Source organism: Rana temporaria, chromosome 1, assembly GCF_905171775.1.
Source record: "Rana temporaria chromosome 1, aRanTem1.1, whole genome shotgun sequence".
NCBI lineage: Eukaryota > Metazoa > Chordata > Amphibia > Anura > Ranidae > Rana > Rana temporaria.
In genome coordinates this window covers 667,135,939-667,154,048 of record NC_053489.1, presented here as the reverse complement: position 1 = coordinate 667,154,048, position 18,110 = coordinate 667,135,939, and the positions used below count along the sequence as shown (strand labels likewise).

Sequence of the window (18,110 nt, the reverse complement as noted above, 5' to 3'; positions counted from 1 at the left end):
TTTAAATAATTAGAAATGCAGACAATGGAAACTTAAAGAGGTTTATTCCTTAAAACATTACTGCAACAAAGTATTTTGCAGAACAGTAAAAAAAACAACGACCTGTAAATAGTGCAAAGAGTAAAGCCACACACAATCGGACCTTTGTCCGACCAAACTCACATCGGAAAAGAAAATATGTAAACTCAGACGGAATTCCTCGAAAAAAAGTCAGATAGGGCATACACACGGTCGGAATTTCCAATGGAAAAAGTCTGTCTGACTTTTTCCATCGGAAATTCCGATCGTGTGTACGGGACTTTATTATTTCCTAAATAGAAAACTCAGCACATCTAACGTTGGTCTCGCTCCCAGATACAGGAACAGAGTACAAAGGCACACATCCGCCATCTTGGTTCCTCCAGACGTCTCCTCTTACAGGCCGAACACTTTGGAGTCCACGGAGCATTTCAGCAGCTGGTTCCCGGATCTGACAAACTCCCCCAGAGAGGAACCTGAGGACACATCAAATGTCACTTTTATTTATTGCGGATGCAGAATGATGGGGGGTTAATTAACAATCTGAGAATTATCAAGGGCATAGTTCACCTTTACAAAAAAACTGACTCTACAGGCAGTGGTGTAGTAGCGTGGAGGGTGCGAAGGGGGCCACCGCCATGGGCGCAAAATTTAGAGGGGCGCTGTCACAAGTGTGGAGAGGAGGGAGCGCCAACAACAGATGGGACATAGGAACATATGCATGATGCCACCACTCCAGGCTTTACACAGTCAGGGCCGCCATCAGGAATTATGGGGCCCCTTACACAGCTTCAGGCATGGGCCCCCTGGAGCAGAGAACCGGGGGGGGGGGGGGTGCTGCCACCTGAGATTGAGAAATTGAGAAGCGGGGGGGGGTGCTGCCACGAATTGAGAAGCGGGGGACCTTGGGGACCTCTGGGCCCTTTAATAAAAATAAATAAAAAAATATATATAAATAATATATATATATATATATATTTTTAAAAAAGGGGGGTTGCCATCTGGGGACCTCTGGGTCATATATATATATATTATATATATATATATATATATATATATACACACAAATTATTATTATTTTTTATAAAAAAGAAATTACAAAAAAAGGGGGGTTGCCACCCGGAACCTCTGGGCCCTTTAATAAAAAAACTAAAAAAAAAAACCTCTGGGCCCTTTAATAAAAAATAACTAAAAACAAATATATAAAAAAAATAAAAGGCCCTGGGGACCTCTGGGCCCTTTAAAAAAATAAAAATAATAATAATATATATATATATATATACACATACAAATAAAATAAAATAAACATTTATAAAAAAAAATAAAAAAAAATTTGCCACATGGGGGAGAACTAAAAAGAAACAAAATATATTTTTTTTTTATAAAAAAAGGGGGGTTGCCATCCGGGGCCCTGGGGACCTCTGGACCCTTTAATAAATATATATATATATATATATATATATATATATATATATATATATATAAAAAATAAAATAAATAAAACAAATATATAAAAAAATGATTTAAAAAAAAAAAAAAGGGGGGTTGTCATCCGGGGCCCTGGGGACCTCCGGACCCCTAAAAAAAAAAATAAAAAAATTGGCCCTTTAATAAAAAAATAAAAATATATTACTTTTTTTTTTTTTATAAAAAATAAATGAAAAAAAGGGGGTTGCCATCCGGGCCCCTTACAGGTGTACTGCCTGTACCCCCCTGATGGCGGCCCTGCACACAGTGGATCATGTGACCAGACTGGAGCTAGCTGAAAATAGGTAAGTTCATGGGTCAGGGGGGCGCAAATTACTTTGCCTCGCCCCAGGTGCTGACAACCCACGCTACGCCACTGTCTACAGGTAAGCGGCATTTGTGGATAAATAGTACAAACTGTGGCTTTGACCAAAATTGAACAATGCCCCTGGTATAATATATACAGTAGGTGTAGGTCATTTATGTACCTCCTGAAGCCTGACTGAAAAAAAAACTTGGGAGACACACAATGGTGCGCTGCAGTAATGTTTGATGTGTTGACAGCTCAAAGGGTAATTGGCTGCCTTAAAGAGGACCTGTAATGTGAAAGTTGTTCCCCAAAAAAAAGGCAAGCAAAGGGAAAAGTCCCCAGTGCTACTTGTGGTCTCTCTGCAGCTGATCTTTTCCCCATTGCTGAGTTATCATGACTTCTCCTTTTCGCTGTGTCTCTGTGTGGGGTCACCCAACTTCATATTGGCAGGACAATGCATCATGTTAGTCTCCCCCTCCGGCCCGGACTGGGACCAAAAATAAATAGACTGAGCAGCCCTTGACATATTTACCGGGAGGTATGGAGAGCATGGGGGAGGGGGGGAGGGGTTTGTGGAGAACACGGTGGGAGCGCGCTGGGGGGGCCATATAGAGCACATGGGGTGAAACACACAGGGGTGGAGAACACTAGGGGGAGCCGGAGAGCACAGGGGGGCTGGACAGACTGAGGAGGCGGGGACAATCAAGGGTCTGGAGAGAATAAGCGGGAGCAAAAAAATAGGGGGGGGCGTAAAGCACAGAGGGGCAGGAGAGAGGGGAGGTGGTCTAGGACCCCTTTCCCAATTGGCCGAAAGGAGCGTAGGTGCACTGTTTGCCGCCCCCCCCAAAACAAGTTACCACCAGCCGCCACTTCAAGGGTTAATAGCCAATATGGTCTATAGCAGAGCAGAAACCATTTTACATACCTGATCCTCCGCTCCCTGGAAGGCGACGCTCTCTCATGCTCCCAGCAAGTGGACTGTCCCTTAGTGTCCTCGTGTCTAGAGCAGGTCTATGGACCCTGTTCTGGTCTTGATGACATCAGGACTCTAGACCAGTGAAGCATGAGGGTGCTGGGGGATAGGGAATTTCCACCAGCAAAAGATTGAGAGCAGGTTCTCAATTTTTCTGACGGGAAAAATTTCGACGTGCTCGGAAAAGGGTTAAAACCACCGGCAAAGCACCGCTGGGCAGAAGCAGTGGAGGAGAGTTTTATACACCGCTCCTTCACTGCTCCTTGCAAGGAGTTTTTTTTAACGTCCTGCCAGCGCGTCGCCTCAGTGTGAAAGCACTCGGGCTGGGGAGGCGGTTTTCAGGCGCTGAAAAACGCTCAGTGTGAAAGGGGTCTTAAAGTGTTGTAATTGTAGACCTTAAATCAGAATTTGCTGTAAGGGAGTCATATCATTAAAAGGTGGGTTCTGATTGGTCCGTAAGAGTACTCCAGCCATCACTTACAGTAGCACTTACCTGCTTTTGCCTTGACCCAGGTAATGGCTTTCCCCTCCAGCAGCTCCCACTCCTCTCTCTGATCCACACAGGTGGCGTGAAGCCAGATCACCGCCAGGACCGTCACCCACACCGACACCTCCATTTTCTGTAGAGGAGGGAAGGAGGAGTTTATAAAAAAAAATAGGATTTTTTGTACTCACCATAAAGTCCCATGGACGGGCACAGCCTTCACAACTCTTGACATATGGGTTATGTTCCTGTTCATAGGAGAGGAACATAACCCATATGTTAAGTCTTGTGAAGGCTGTGTCCGTCCATAGATGAAAAGAGAAAATAGGATTTTTTGTACTCACCGTAAAATCCTTTTCTCTGTCGTCCATGGACGGGCACAGCCTTCACAACTCTTGACATATGGGTTATGTTCCTGTTCATAGGAGAGGAACATAACCCATATGTCAAGTCTTGTGAAGGCTGTGTCCGTCCATGGACGAAAAGAGAAAAGGATTTTACAGTGAGAACAATGAATCCTATTTTCTCTTTTCTTCCATGGACGGACACAGCCTTCACAAGTCTTGACATATGGGTTATGTTCCTGTTCATAGGAGAGGAACATAACCCATATGTCAAGTCTTGTGAAGGCTGTGTCCGTCCATGGACGAAAAGAGAAAATAGGATTTTTTGTACTCACCATAAAATTATTTTCTCTGTCCTCCATGGACGGACACAGCCTTCACAAGACTTGACATATGGGTTATGTTCCTCTCCTATGAACAGGAACATAACCCATATGTCAAGACTTGTGAAGGCTGTGCCCATCCATGGACCATAAGAGAAATATATATTTTTTAAGGAAAATATAAAACATTGCAGATATGGTCAGTAACACAAATACCTGGTCGGGGTTCCCGGTTTTTATGTCTGCCTCAGATATTCCCAGGACAGCAGAGACTTGGGGGGTCAGATTCCAGGATCCGTCCGCGTTCTGCACATTGATCAGCCTCACAAGACCGGGGGTCCCCACTTGGACAGGGGGTGGGGGTGGAGGTGGTAGTGGCTGTGGGGCTAGAACAATAATATACACGATTACCACTGTTTACATTTGATGGCTACAATAAAAAAAAAAATTAGGCTTTTTTTCATTTATTATGAATTGTGATCCTGCCAGTAACACCCTATCCTAGGGTTAACACTAGGGGTTAATATGTTACCTAGGGAGTGATTCTAACTGTAGGGGGAGGGGGGACTCAAAAGGGGAGGAGACCGATCTGTGTTTCTCTGTAAAGGAACACACACAGATCCATGGTCCTGCCGTGATTGCGGGCAATCGCGGGTGCCCGGCGGACATCGTGGCCGCCGGGCACGCGCACCAGGTCCCGATCGATGCGGTGCTCGGGCACCCTAGCTGCCTGGGAAGCTCAGGACGTCATATGATGTCCACCCTGAGGGAGGCAGGGTTCCGCGCTGTCATTTTACAATGACTCGGTAGGGAAGGCGTTAAAGGTTACCTCCAAGCATTTTCAAAATTCAACCCCCAAACCTCCCACTTCCATTCTAGGGCAGGTCCCAACATTCATATTTTTCTTTTAACCTTGTGAAAAAACTGCTTATTAAAAGATACAATTTTGTATTTAATTTTTTTAAACAACAAACATGTTATATTTATCTGCTCTGTGTAATGGTTTTGCACAGAGCAGACCCGATCCTCTACTTTTCATTTTCCCTTCCGGCACTCCTGACTCCTCCCCCTCAAGCAGTGCCCCCAGAGAAAGCTACTTGCCCTGGGGGCACCGCTGCCGCTCTATGCATTCATAAGACACATAGAGCCATGGCTTGGCCCTGCCCTCCCTCCCCGCTCTCTCCTCATTGGCTCACTGGCTGTGATTGACAGCAGCGAGAGCCCATTGGCTCAGCCAATGAGGAGGGAGAGTCCCGAGACAGCCAAGGCTCTCGTGAACATCGCTGGATCAGAGGGAGATTAGATAAGGATTGGGGGGGGCGCTGCACACAGGAGTTTTTTTTTACCCTTATGCATAGAATGCATAAAAGGTAAAAAAAGTTCATCCTTTGTAATCACTTTTAATTATTCTCAGAGGGGTAGATTCAGGTACCTTTGCGCAGTTTTTACGGAGGTGCAGGGCAACGTTTTTGCCCTGCGCCCCCGCAAATTTTCTGCGCTACCCGCGATTCACGGAGCAGCAGCTCCGTAAATTGCGTGGGCGCTCCGGCAAAATGCCCGGCGTAAGTGCGCGCAATTTAAATGATCCCGTAGGGGGCGGAAATAATTTAAATTAGGCGCGTTCCCGCGCCGATCGTAGAGCGCATGCTCCGTCGGGAAACTTTTCCGACGTGCATTGCGGCAAATGACGTCGCAAAGGACGTCATTTGCTTCAAAGTGAACGTGAATGGCGTCCAGCGCCATTCACGATTCACTTACGCAAACTACGTAAAGTTCAAATTTCGCGACGCGGGAACGACGGGTATACGTAACATTGGCTGCCCCCTAATAGCAGGGACAGCCTTACGCAAAAACCGCCGTACGGAAACGACGTAAATTGCGTACGCAGGGCTTGCGCAACATTGTGAATCAGTGTTAGTATGCAATTTGCATACTATACGCTGAGCACAACGGGAACGCCACCTAGCGTCCACCGCAAGAATGCAGCCTAAGATATGCGGGCATAAGAGCCTTATGCCGCGGGTATACTTAGCATTGGCTGCGCCTGCTAATAGCAGGGGCAGCCTTACGCGAAAACCGCCGTAAACTGCGTACGCAGGGCTCGCGTAACGTTGTGAATCGGCGTTAGTATGCAATTTGCATACTATACGCTGAGCACAACGGGAACGCCACCTAGCGGCCATCGCAAGAATGCAGCCTAAGATATGCGGGCATAAGAGCCTTATTGTAACAAGTGAAATATTTGCGCTGTAAAGTGTTATACAAATTAATGTGTGTGTGCATATAACCACATACATATACAAGTACAAAAAATGGGTGGGGAAAGTCCAAAAAAGGGGGAGTGACACTAATATACCAGTAAACAATATTGTTGAATAGTCATTAATCGAGGGCACAGTGCTGAAGAGGTCCAGGTACAACAAAATCCAACCATGTAGGGGTGCAGTTCATCAATACTTTATCCAATCAATAACGTTGTGAAGTGAAAAATGTTGAAAAACACAACAATAAAAATAAAATATAAAAATAGAAATAAAAATAAATATAAGAATAAGGGTCAAAGTATTTCAGAAGAAGGAGGCCTTGTATCCAAAAAGGGTGAAAGATAGAGAGTGAGCCGTAACCAAGATCTCATATATGCACCTCTAGTGATCCCAGCAGCTCACCTCTAATCTGGCAAGCTGGATTAAATCAGCCTGATCCTGATGGGTGTGGTCCGTTGTTGAATATCACATACGGGTCTCCATAAAGTGTGTTACATGAAAAAGTAAAAGGAGTAGAAACCAAATGGTGTGATAACGTCACAGGGAGGGATAGCAATGTCTTCTGATTTAAACCAGTGGAGATGCACTCACATGTGGGTGAAAAAACTGGGGCTCTTATCCACGAACGCCGAGCTCGTCAGTCCCTCCTTCCTCTCCTTTACTGATTCTCCAGGGTTAGGAGTCCCGTGTCCCCAATGGTTCACGAGTCGGCTCTTGTTATGTATGAGGATCTCGGTGGTGTATGTGGGGTAAGAGAGAAGGACAAGCCTGATCGTGTGATATCATCAACAATAAACAAAAACCCCCCAGGAATGCCCAGGTAGTAATGCACTCACATGAACAATATAACATAAAAGACCTTCCTCCACGAGTGCGGACTCGCAATAAATCTGTGCCTCCAACACTTCCCCTCTATCTGTGGCTCAGTCCGGACACTCAGATGTGGCAGTCATACATGGGGGGAAGTGGAATAAACAACCACAGCGTAGCCCAGTCAGACGTGAAAAGTTTATTTAAAAACACTTAAAAACTCACATTTAAAATCAAAATTGCTGCATCAATCCGACGAGTGGCAAACTCGTATATCCAGTGGTCGGATGCTGGAGTGTGTCAAGCCCCCCAAATGGGATTGGAGGGCTTGACACACTCCAGCATCCGACCACTGGATATACGAGTTCGCCACTCGTCGGATTGATGCAGCAATTTCGATTTTAAATGTGAGTTTTTAAGTGCTTTTAACCACTTACCCCCCGGACCATATTGCTGCCCAGAGACCAGAGCACTTTTTGCGATTCGGGACTCTGTCGCTTTAACAGACAATTGCGCGGTCGTGCGACGTGGCTCCCAAACAAAATTGGCGTCCTTTTTTTCCCCACAAATAGAGCTTTCTTTTGGTGGTATTTGATCACCTCTGCGGTTTTTAGTTTTTGCGCTATAAACAAAAATAGAGCGACAATTTTGAAAAAAATGAATATTTTTTTTTACATTTTGCTATAATAAATATCCCCCAAAAATATATAAAAAAACATTTTTTTTCCTCAGTTTAGGCCGATACGTTTTCTTCTACATATTTTTCGTAAAAAAAAATCGCAATAAGCGTTTATTGATTGGTTTGCGCAAAAGTTATAGCGTTTACAAAATAGGGGGTAGTTTTATGTCATTTTTATTATATATTTTTTACTAGTAATGGCGGCGATCAGCGATTTTTTTTTCCGGTATTGCGACATTGGCATTTTTATAGCGATCAGTGCTATAAAAATGCATTGGATTACTATAAAAATGCCACTGGCAGTGAAGGGGTTAACACTAGGGGGCGGGGAAGGGGTTAAGTATGCCTGGGTGTGTTCTTACTGTGGGGGGGGGGTGGCCTCACTAGGGGAAACACTGATCTTCGGTTCATACATTGTATGAACCGAAGATCAGCATTTCCCCTGCTGACAGGACCGGGAGCTGTGTGTTTACACACACAGCTCCCGGTCTCCGCTCTGTACCGAGCGATCGCGTGTGCCCGGCGGCGATCGCGCCCGCCGGGCACACGCACGGGAGTCGGGGGCGAGCGGGGGGCGCGCGCGCGCGCCCCTAGTGGCGGCTGGGAGAGAGGACGTCATATTACGTGCTCTCGCCCAGCAGAGCCACCTTGTGGACGTATTTTGACGGTGCGGCGACGGCAAGTGGTTAAAATAAACTTTTCACGTCTGACTGGGCTACGCTGTGGTTGTTTATTCCACTTCCCCCCATGTATGACTGCCACATCTGAGTGTCCGGACTGAGCCACAGATAGAGGGGAAGTGTTGAAGGCACAGATTTATTGCGAGTCCGCACTCGTGGAGGAAGGTCTTTTATGTTATATTGTTCATGTGAGTGCATTACTACCTGGGCATTCCTGGGGGGTTTTTGTTTATTGTTGATGATATCACACGATCAGGCTTGTCCTTCTCTCTTACCCCACATACACCACCGAGATCCTCATACATAACAAGAGCCGACTCGTGAACCATTGGGGACACGGGACTCCTAACCCTGGAGAATCAGTAAAGGAGAGGAAGGAGGGACTGACGAGCTCGGCGTTCGTGGATAAGAGCCCCAGTTTTTTCACCCACATGTGAGTGCATCTCTACTGGTTTAAATCAGAAGACATTGCTATCCCTCCCTGTGACGTTATCACACCATTTGGTTTCTACTCCTTTTACTTTTTCATGTAACACACTTTATGGAGACCCGTATGTGATATTCAACAACGGACCACACCCATCAGGATCAGGCTGATTTAATCCAGCTTGCCAGATTAGAGGTGAGCTGCTGGGATCACTAGAGGTGCATATATGAGATCTTGGTTACGGCTCACTCTCTATCTTTCACCCTTTTTGGATACAAGGCCTCCTTCTTCTGAAATACTTTGACCCTTATTCTTATTTTTATTTTTATATTTATTTTTATTTCTATTTTTATATTTTATTTTTATTGTTGTGTTTTTCAACATTTTTCACTTCACAACGTTATTGATTGGATAAAGTATTGATGAACTGCACCCCTACATGGTTGGATTTTGTTGTACCTGGACCTCTTCAGCACTGTGCCCTCGATTAATGACTATTCAACAATATTGTTTACTGGTATATTAGTGTCACTCCCCCTTTTTTGGACTTTCCCCACCCATTTTTTGTACTTGTATATGTATGTGGTTATATGCACACACACATTAATTTGTATAACACTTTACAGCGCAAATATTTCACTTGTTACAATTATCACTTTTTGTCTATCGAGGTAGACCTCTTTTTTATTTGCAGCAGTATCCCCACTTTTCACTTGTCCCCTCACTCTAGACAGCGCAGGAGTTCACTTCACTCATAAGAGCCTTATGCCGTGCCTATCTTAGGCTGCAGTCGGCGTAACGAGGTTCCTGAATCAGGAGCATTCGTTACGCCGGCGCAAGTAAGCAATTGCGCTGCGTAACTATGGTTACGCAGGCGCAATTGCTCTCTGAATCCGGGCCAGAGACATTAACAACAGACTTGTTCATTTCTTGCAAAGACAGCTTAGTTCCTATTGATGCGGACACACCAGTACCGGGACGTCCAGGGTAAGGATCTGAAACTGAGCCCCCCCCACTGTTATTACATGACCATAGAATGGGTGAACCACCCTGTGTTTATTCTTTGTCCCCTTACTTCAATGCGCCTGGGTTAGCCACCCCTCCTGCACACCCCCTGAGACACCCCCCCCAGATCTACATCCCCCCTAAAAGCCATTTCCCTATACATTATGGCCTGGATTCACGTAACACTTACGCCGACGTATCTACAGATACGACGCGTAAGTGTCAATGTGCGCCGTCGTATCTATGGGCCGTGCCCATAGAACTAGATACGCCTGAAAATAGGCTTCCTCCGACCGACGTAACTTTCCTACGCCGGCGTATCTTGGGCGCATATTTACGCTGGCCGCCTCATTGCAAATATGCAAATGAGGGAGATACGGCGATTTACGAACGTAGTTGCGCCCGGCGCATAATATACGCGGCTTGCGTAAGGCTTACGTCCGGCGTATAGTTATTCCACCTAAAGGAGGCGCATCCAATGCAAAGGTATGGACCACGGAACAGTCGTCGTATTTTACGTCGTTTACGTAGTACTACATGAATAGGGCTGGGTATAGGTTACGTTCAGTGATTCGACGTATCTTAGGCGTTCGTTCCGACGTGATTCTGGGCATGCGCACTGGGAAGCGTCCACGGGACGGCGCATTCGCCGTTCGGCCCATCATTTGCATGGGGTCACGGTTCATTTAAATGGATCACGCCCACCTTCCACCTACTTTGAATTAGGCGGGCTTACGCCGAGGAATTTACGTTACGCTGGCGCAACGTTGGGTGCGAGTGCTTTGTGAATACTGTGCTCGCCGCTGTTGCGCGACGTCGGAGTAGCGTATATTCGATATGCTACGCCGGAATAACTATGCGCCGATCTACCCGAATCCGGCCCTATGGGGGCATGCTCTTGTGAGTAGACTAGAGGCAATGGTCCTGATTTGCTTGGAAGGAAATCAATATATGCCTCTGGGCAGGGGTGGAGAAGGGCATGGATGGGTGAAGATCTGCTGTTCAGCAGGACAGAACAAGGGGAGTGCTGACTATTGATTTCAGCAGGGCTCGACAAATCCCGGGCGCCAGGTCGACATGGCAACTAGAAATAGGGTCCTGGCGACTTGGCTTGGAAGGGGGAAAAAAAATAAAAAAAATAAAAATAAAAAAAAATTTGGTGAGCTGGCGCCATCTGGTGGTGAGCCGTTGGTATTACAAGTTATTACCACCAGATGTGTAAGCTGGCGCCATCTGGTGGTGGCCGTTGGTATTACAAGTTAAGCATTACAAGTTAAACAGCAATTCTAATGTCATTTTTCACTTTTTTTACTGCCATCTTCTTCCCTCTAATTAGAACCCCCAAACATTATATATATTTTTTATCCTAACACCCTAGAGAATAAAATGGCGATCGTTGCAATACTTTCTGTCACGCCGTATTTGCGCAGCGGTCTTACAAGTGCACTTTTTTAATTAAAAAGACAAGACAAGAGTAAAGTTATCCCCATTTTTTTTAATATCATGAAAGATAATGTTACGCCGAGTAAATTGATACCCAACATGTCACGCTTCAAAATTGCGTCCGCTCGTGGAATGCCGACAAACTTTTACCCTTTAAAATCTTCATAGGCGACGTTTAAAAAAATCTACAGGTTGCATGTTTTGAGTTACAGAGGAGGTCTAGGGCTAGAATTATTGCTCTCGCTCTACCAATCGCGGCGATACCTCACATGTGTGGTTTGAACACCGTTTACATATGCGGGCGCTGCTCACGTATGTGTTCGCTTCTGCGCGCAAGCTCGTCGGGACAGGGGCGCGTTTTCTGGCTCCTAACTTTTTTAGCTGGCTCCTAGATTCCAAGCAAATTTGTCAAACCCCTGGATTTCAGTATTGTCCACCCAAAGAGGAAGTTAAGAGCTCGCTGGATTTCTGGCGGATCAGCTGGTATTTTTTTGTACTGGAAGCAGAGCTTTTTTTCTCAGAAAATAGGTGCAGGAACTCAACCAAGAACCCGTTCAGATTTCACAAACAGTAGAAGGGTATTAAATACCAGGATTGCATTACATACAGAGTGCAGAGTTCAGGGGGGTTACACACAGAGTGCAGAGCTGTCACTTGTACACACAGAAACCAGACTTCTGTGTTTACAAGTGATTGTGGTGAGCAGGCACCAAAGGGTCTGAGCCAAAGGTTGTGGAACTGAGTTCCCCCAAGTTCCCCCAGAAAAAAAGCCCTGACTGGAAGCATTTATATGGACAAAACCTGGGGACATGTACATGTAATGCAGAGATATTTTTTTATTGCTTAAAGCGGGAGTTCACCCATTTAAAAAAAAAAAAAAAATTTCCCCTTAGCTTCCTGCTCGTTCGATCTAGGGGAATCGGCTATTTGTATTAAAATATGAGCCGTACTTACCCGTTTTCGAGCTGCATCTTCTTCCGTCGCTTCCAAGTATGGGTCTTCGGGAGCGGGCGTTCCTTCTTGATTGACATTCTTCCGAGAGGCTTCCGACGGTCGCATCCATCGCGTCACTCGTAGCCGAAAGAAGCCTAACGTCGGTGCGGCTCTATACTGCGCCTGCGCACCGACGTTCGGCTTCTTTCGGAAAATCGTGACGCGATGGATGCGACCGTCGGAAGCCTCTCGGAAGACTGTCAATCAAGAAGGAACGCCCATTCCCGAAGCCCATACCCGGAAGCGACGGAGAGGATGCGTCTCGTAAACGGGTAAGTACTGCACATATTTTAAAATAAATAGCCGATTCCCCTAGTAATAACGAGCAGGAATCTAAGGGGGAAAAGTGCCCTCTAAGGGTGAACCCCCGCTTTAACATACACTTTAAACATTACTGGAATATAACGATGACTGTTCCTACCTCCATCATCCATATCATCATCCATATCTTCAAGGTCAATGCTATCCAACAAAACTGATGCTCCCTGAGGCCTACGCCCTCCTAAAGCAGAACAGAAATTTGTATTTTTTATTTTGCCCTTTTACCTTCAATCTCTGACAGATTTCCCTACTTTTTTTTCTTCTATATACCTGATAAATTTCCCATTGTCACATGTGCTGGAGACGAGACAGCTATTGATCTTTCAAGAGGCCCCCCAAATCATTAAATCATGACCATCAGATGGCAATTCTAAAATCTGCCATATCGGTTTGGAATTCTATGCAACAAGGTGAAAAACCTTATGTAGTGCATCTCCTCCCCAGAGTCCCCCCTTTTACTTACCCGAACCCGGTCTTTCCAGCGATGGGGACGAACACAGCAGCTGTCTCGGATTCTCATTGGATAGAATGATAGCCAATGGCTCCCGCTGCTGTCAATCAAATCCAATGACGTGGGAGTCGGTGATCGGTCTGTGTCAATGCCTGCACGAGTGCCCCCAGGGAATGCGCTTCTCCATGGGGGCACTCCAGAAGAGGAGGAGCCAGGAGCGCTGTGGAGTAACCCCAGTAGAGGAGGATCGGGGCCACTCTGTGCAAAACCAACTGCACAGAGGAGGTAAGTATGACATGTTTGTTATTTACAAAACAAACAAAAAAAATAGAATTTTTTGTACTCACCGTAAAAACCTTTTCTCTGACGTCCATGGACGGACACAGCTCCTTAAATCTTGACAAGTGGGTTATGTTCCCTGATTACATGAGAGGACTAGGCAGAAACATGTTAGATAATTAAATACATGTTACTTTAACAGAGTTGAACAGCCCCACCCAGGGGGCGGTCCTTCCAGACATAACCCTCCTCCCTGCAGCATGCAGCCTCAGTTCGTGACAAGCAGTACAAACCTAAACAGGAGGGGTGGGTGCTGTGTCCGTCCATGGACATCAGAGAAAAGGATTTTACAGTGAATACAAAAAATCCTATTTTCTCTTATCGTCCATGGAAGGACACAGCTCCCTAAGACCCCTTTCACACTGAAGCGTTTTTACAGCGTTTTAGCGTTAAAAATAGCGCTATTAACCACTTAAGCCCCGGACCAATATGCTGCTAAATGCCCAAAGGCGTTTTTACAATTCGGCACTGCGTCGCTTTAACAGACAATTGCGCGGTCGTGCAACGTGGCTCCCAAACAAAATTGGCGTCCTTTTTTCCCCACAAATAGAGCTTTCTTTTGGTGGTATTTGATCACCTCTACGGTTTTTATTTTTTGCGCTATAAACAAAAATAGAGCGACAATTTTGAAAAAAATGCAATATTTTTTACTTTTTGCTATAATAAATATCCCCCTAAAAAACATATATAAAAAACATTTTTTTCCTCAGTTTAGGCCGATACGTATTCTACCTATTTTTGGTAAAAAAATCGCAATAAGCGTTTATCGATTGGTTTGCGCAAAATTTATAGTGTTTACAAAATAGGGGATAGTTTTATTATTTATTTTTTTTACTACTAATGGCGGCGATCAGCGATTTTTTTCGTGACTGCGGCATTATGGCGGACACTTCGGACAATTTTGACACATTTTTGGGACCATTGTCATTTTCACAGCAAAAAAATGCATTTAAAATGCATTGTTTATTGTGAAAATGACAGTTGCAGTTTGGGAGTTAACCACAGGGGGCGCTGTAGGAGTTAGGGTTCACCTAGTGTGTGTTTACAACTGTAGGGGGGTGTGGCTGTAGGAGTGACGTCATCGATTGTGTCTCCCTATAAAAGGGATGACTCGATCGATGCGCCGCCACAGTGAAGCACGGGGAAGCCGTGTTTACATACGGCTCTCCCCGTTCTTCAGCTCCGGGGAGCGATCGCGACGGAGCGGTTATAAACGAATAGCCGTGCCGTCGTCCCGGATCGCTCCCCGAGGTAAGCCGCCCGCAGCAGGGGGGGGGGGGAGGGGGATGTCCCGATCGGACCCCCGACCCGCAGAAAGGCAAGGACGTACCTGTACGCCCATTTGCCTGTACGTGCCATTTTGTGGACGTACATATACATGCGGAGGTCCGGAAGTGGTTAAAACGCTCATAAAATGCTCTCCATGGACCCTTTCACACCGAGTCCTGCAAGCAGCATCTTTGGAGGAGCTTTTGGGCGCTGAAAAAAACGCTCCAAAAACGCCCCTCTCCATTGAAATGAATTGAAAGCGCTGTAAAAACGCCTTACCCTTTCACACTGAGGCACTGCTAAAACGCCCTAAAATGTTTCGGGCACTGGCAGTGTGAAAGGGCTCTGAAAGCACTTGGGCTTTCACATTGAGATTGCAGATGAGGCTTCGCTCGAATAACGCTCCAATAACGCTCAAAAAAGCCCCAGTGTGAAAGGGGCCTAAATCTTGACAAGTGGGACGTCCCCAAGCAGTGTCAAAAATGAGGGTTGGGAACAGTATCAGTAAAACCAATTTTAACTTCACCCCAAAACAAGCAGAGCTCCTCAACAGAGGAGGTGCAACAGTAAACAGCCGCCTGCAAAACCTAGCGGCCGAAAGAAGCATCAGAAGATGCACTCACAGCAACCATGTAAAATCTGGAAAAAGTGTGAACGGACGACCAAGTCGCACACCTGTGAGACAGACACAAAATGTCGGAAAACCCAGGAAGCACCAATTGCCCTGGTCGAAAATTCAGTGACCGGAAAAGGGGCGCCCGGCCCCTAAGAGCATAGGTCTGTATGACAGCCTGCCTTATCCACCGAGAACTGGTGGTTGACGAGACCGCCAGGCACTTTTGTGGACTAGACAACCGACACAAAAGTTGCGTCAGATCTCCGAAACGGAACCGTAGCAGGCAGGTATACCCACAAAGTGCATACCACATCTAAAGTAGGAAACGCAACCTCCTTAGGATGCGCCAGCCGAGGACATAAGGATGGAAGAAAAAAGTCCTCATTCAGTCGAAAGGCCGAAACCACCTTCGGAAACACCACCACATAATCCTAATGGAGGATCAAGCATGGCGACTTGCAAGGCAAGACCGCCAACTCAGAAACCCTTCTGACAGGAGTAATGGCCACTAAAAATGCCACCTTCCGAGATAGTGTCAAGAGAAGAATCTCTCTGATGTTTCCAAAAAGGAAGGTTTCTGAAGAACTGAGAGTCCAAACTCATGGGAGAAGAGGTGAACCAAGAGGGGGAAGTATATGACAAACCCCCTGCACAAAAAAGTACCCACCAGGGAATGGGCCCCAAAAGGCCACTGACAAAAAACACAGCCAAGGCTGAAATCTGCCCCCAAACGGTGCTTAAGGCAATTTTTAGATCCATTCCAAGCTGTAAAAACAGCAGGACCCTGGACACTGAGTACGTCCGTGGACGTCACCCCATCTCTTGGCACAAAGAGACGTAGGCCTTCTAGGTGCGATGGTAAATCTTCCTGGAAGGAGACTACCTTGCTTTCAGCATGGGTGAGATGACCGAGACAAACAGACCCCGGACTCTTAAAGGCTGGCTTCCAACAGCCATGTCATGCAAGCGAGCGACTGTACCACAGAGCGAAGTATGGAACCTTGAGACAGAAGGTCCTCCCGCCCTGGCAACCGCCAGAGTAGATCCGCCATCAGGCGCTCGAGATCGGTGTACCAAGGACGCTGAGGCCAATCTGGAGCGATTAGAACCATCGGGATCCCCTTGGTCTCCACCCTGTGGAGCAGCCGAGGAAGCAACTACAATGGAGGAAAGACATAAAGTAGCCGATACAGACCCCACAGAGCCACCAACGCGTCCGTACAGGGATCACTAGACCTGGCCACGAACTCGACACCTTGTGGTCGAGACGAGCGGCCAGGAGATCCATGCCCTTTGAGTCTCACCTCCTGCAAGGGAGCTGAAACACCTCCAAGTACAGAGACCAGTTGCCCTGGTCCAGCATCTGGCGACTCCGGTAGTCCGCCTGCCAGTATACCTGATGGTAGACTGAAGCCACGGCCGTGGCGTTGTCTGGCTGAATCCAGATCGGGCGACCCTTCAACTTCCTTGACCACGAGGAGAGGCATAGCCTGATCGCCCAAAGTACTAGGACATTGATCGGTAGACAGGAGTCCACTAGAGTCCAGTGACCCTGGGCCGACTGGACCCGCCAGGCGCCCCCCTCAACCCAGGAGGCTGGCGACCGTCATAATCACTGTTCACTGAACGGGAAGAAACGGCTTCCCGGACCGAAGAGTCGGGGATCCCAGCCACCAATTCAGAGAGACTCTGAGTAGGTGGCTGACCAGATCTGATGATCCAGAGACAAAAGAGATTTGTACTACTTGGACAGTATCTCCCACTATAAAACACGAGTGTGGAACTGGGCATACGGTACCGCCTCGAAGGAGGCTACCAACAGGCCCAGGACTCGCATGCAAAACGGAGAAATGACCGATTGCATGAAGCCAACACCCTCACTGCAGACTGAAGAGTCTGCAATTTCTCCAGGGGAAGAAAAACCTTCACTCCCGAGGAGTCTGGATCAACCCTAGGTACTCCAAACACTGAGTCAGAACCAGTACCGACTTCAAAATGTTTAACACCCACCCAAATTTTCGGAGGGTCCACAATGGCACATCCTCCACTAATTCTGAGCCAGAAGCTGCTCTCAGAAAAACGGCGTCTAAGCAGCTCATGATGGCAAAGCCTCGCTGTCCCAGCAAAGCTAGGATAAGTACGAGCACCCTGGTGAAAACGCTTGGTGCTGACACTAGATCAAAAGGAAACCGACAGTGGACCTCCCCAATCACGAAGCACAGAATCTGTGACTTGCGCAAAATGGGACATGCATGTATGCGTCCTTGATGTCCAAGGGCGCCATAAAGTCCCTCGGAAGGAACGCAGCTACCACCGAACGAATGGATTCCGTGCGGAACTACCCATCGTTCTCAAAGGCATTTTAGGCCCTTGAAGCCCCCTGCCCGTATCTTGGGTGGAGAGTGCTCTCACCCCCAGTGACATCCTTGATAATGTCATCCAACGAGGTACCAAAAAACCTCCCACCCCTGAAGGGTAAATCAGCCAGGGCATTTTAAGATGCTAGGTCAGCAGACCAGCAATTCAGCCAAATCAGGCGGCGCAAAACCACCGCCGAAACGGAGGCTCTGGACATCAAGGATGCCCCGTGTGGCATCACAGACATATAGAAGGCCCTGGACCAACTGGTCGGCCAGTCTAATAATTTAGGGAGGGAGCTGGAGCGGGTCAACGCCTCGGACCTCCTAACAGTAAGGTCCCTGAAGGTAGGGGTCCCTTCTATAGGTAGAGCAACAACCTGAGGAGAATGTTTTTTTTTTTTTTTAAACTCTCCTCAAAAACCCCAGGCGCTGAGGAACTAAAAAGGCTTCTGTGGCATTTCCCATTCCTTATAAATAAACTAGTCAAAGAAAAAATAAGGAAAAGCTTTCACAGAGCGGTCTGATTTGCACAAA

General features: G+C 46.8%; 1 protein-coding gene across 4 annotated transcripts in view; it reads right to left on the bottom strand.

The window, feature by feature from the left end:
• Positions 1-223: 223 nt before the first annotated feature.
• The window catches only part of LOC120924587 (von Willebrand factor A domain-containing protein 5A-like), a 131,783-nt gene continuing 113,896 nt past the window's right edge, over positions 224-18,110 (bottom strand). For 2 of the 4 annotated variants that reach the window (XM_040335573.1, XM_040335574.1), the window contains 4 exons: positions 12,642-12,722; positions 4,136-4,305; positions 3,262-3,388; positions 224-494 (listed from right to left, as the gene is read on the bottom strand). In XM_040335573.1, the coding sequence (XP_040191507.1) occupies positions 415-494; positions 3,262-3,388; positions 4,136-4,305; positions 12,642-12,722 (458 nt within the window). In that variant the 3' untranslated portion in view covers positions 224-414. The remainder of the gene's footprint in view (positions 495-3,261; positions 3,389-4,135; positions 4,306-12,641; positions 12,723-18,110) is intronic. The other 2 variants (XM_040335575.1, XM_040335576.1) reach the window with 1 other exon arrangement.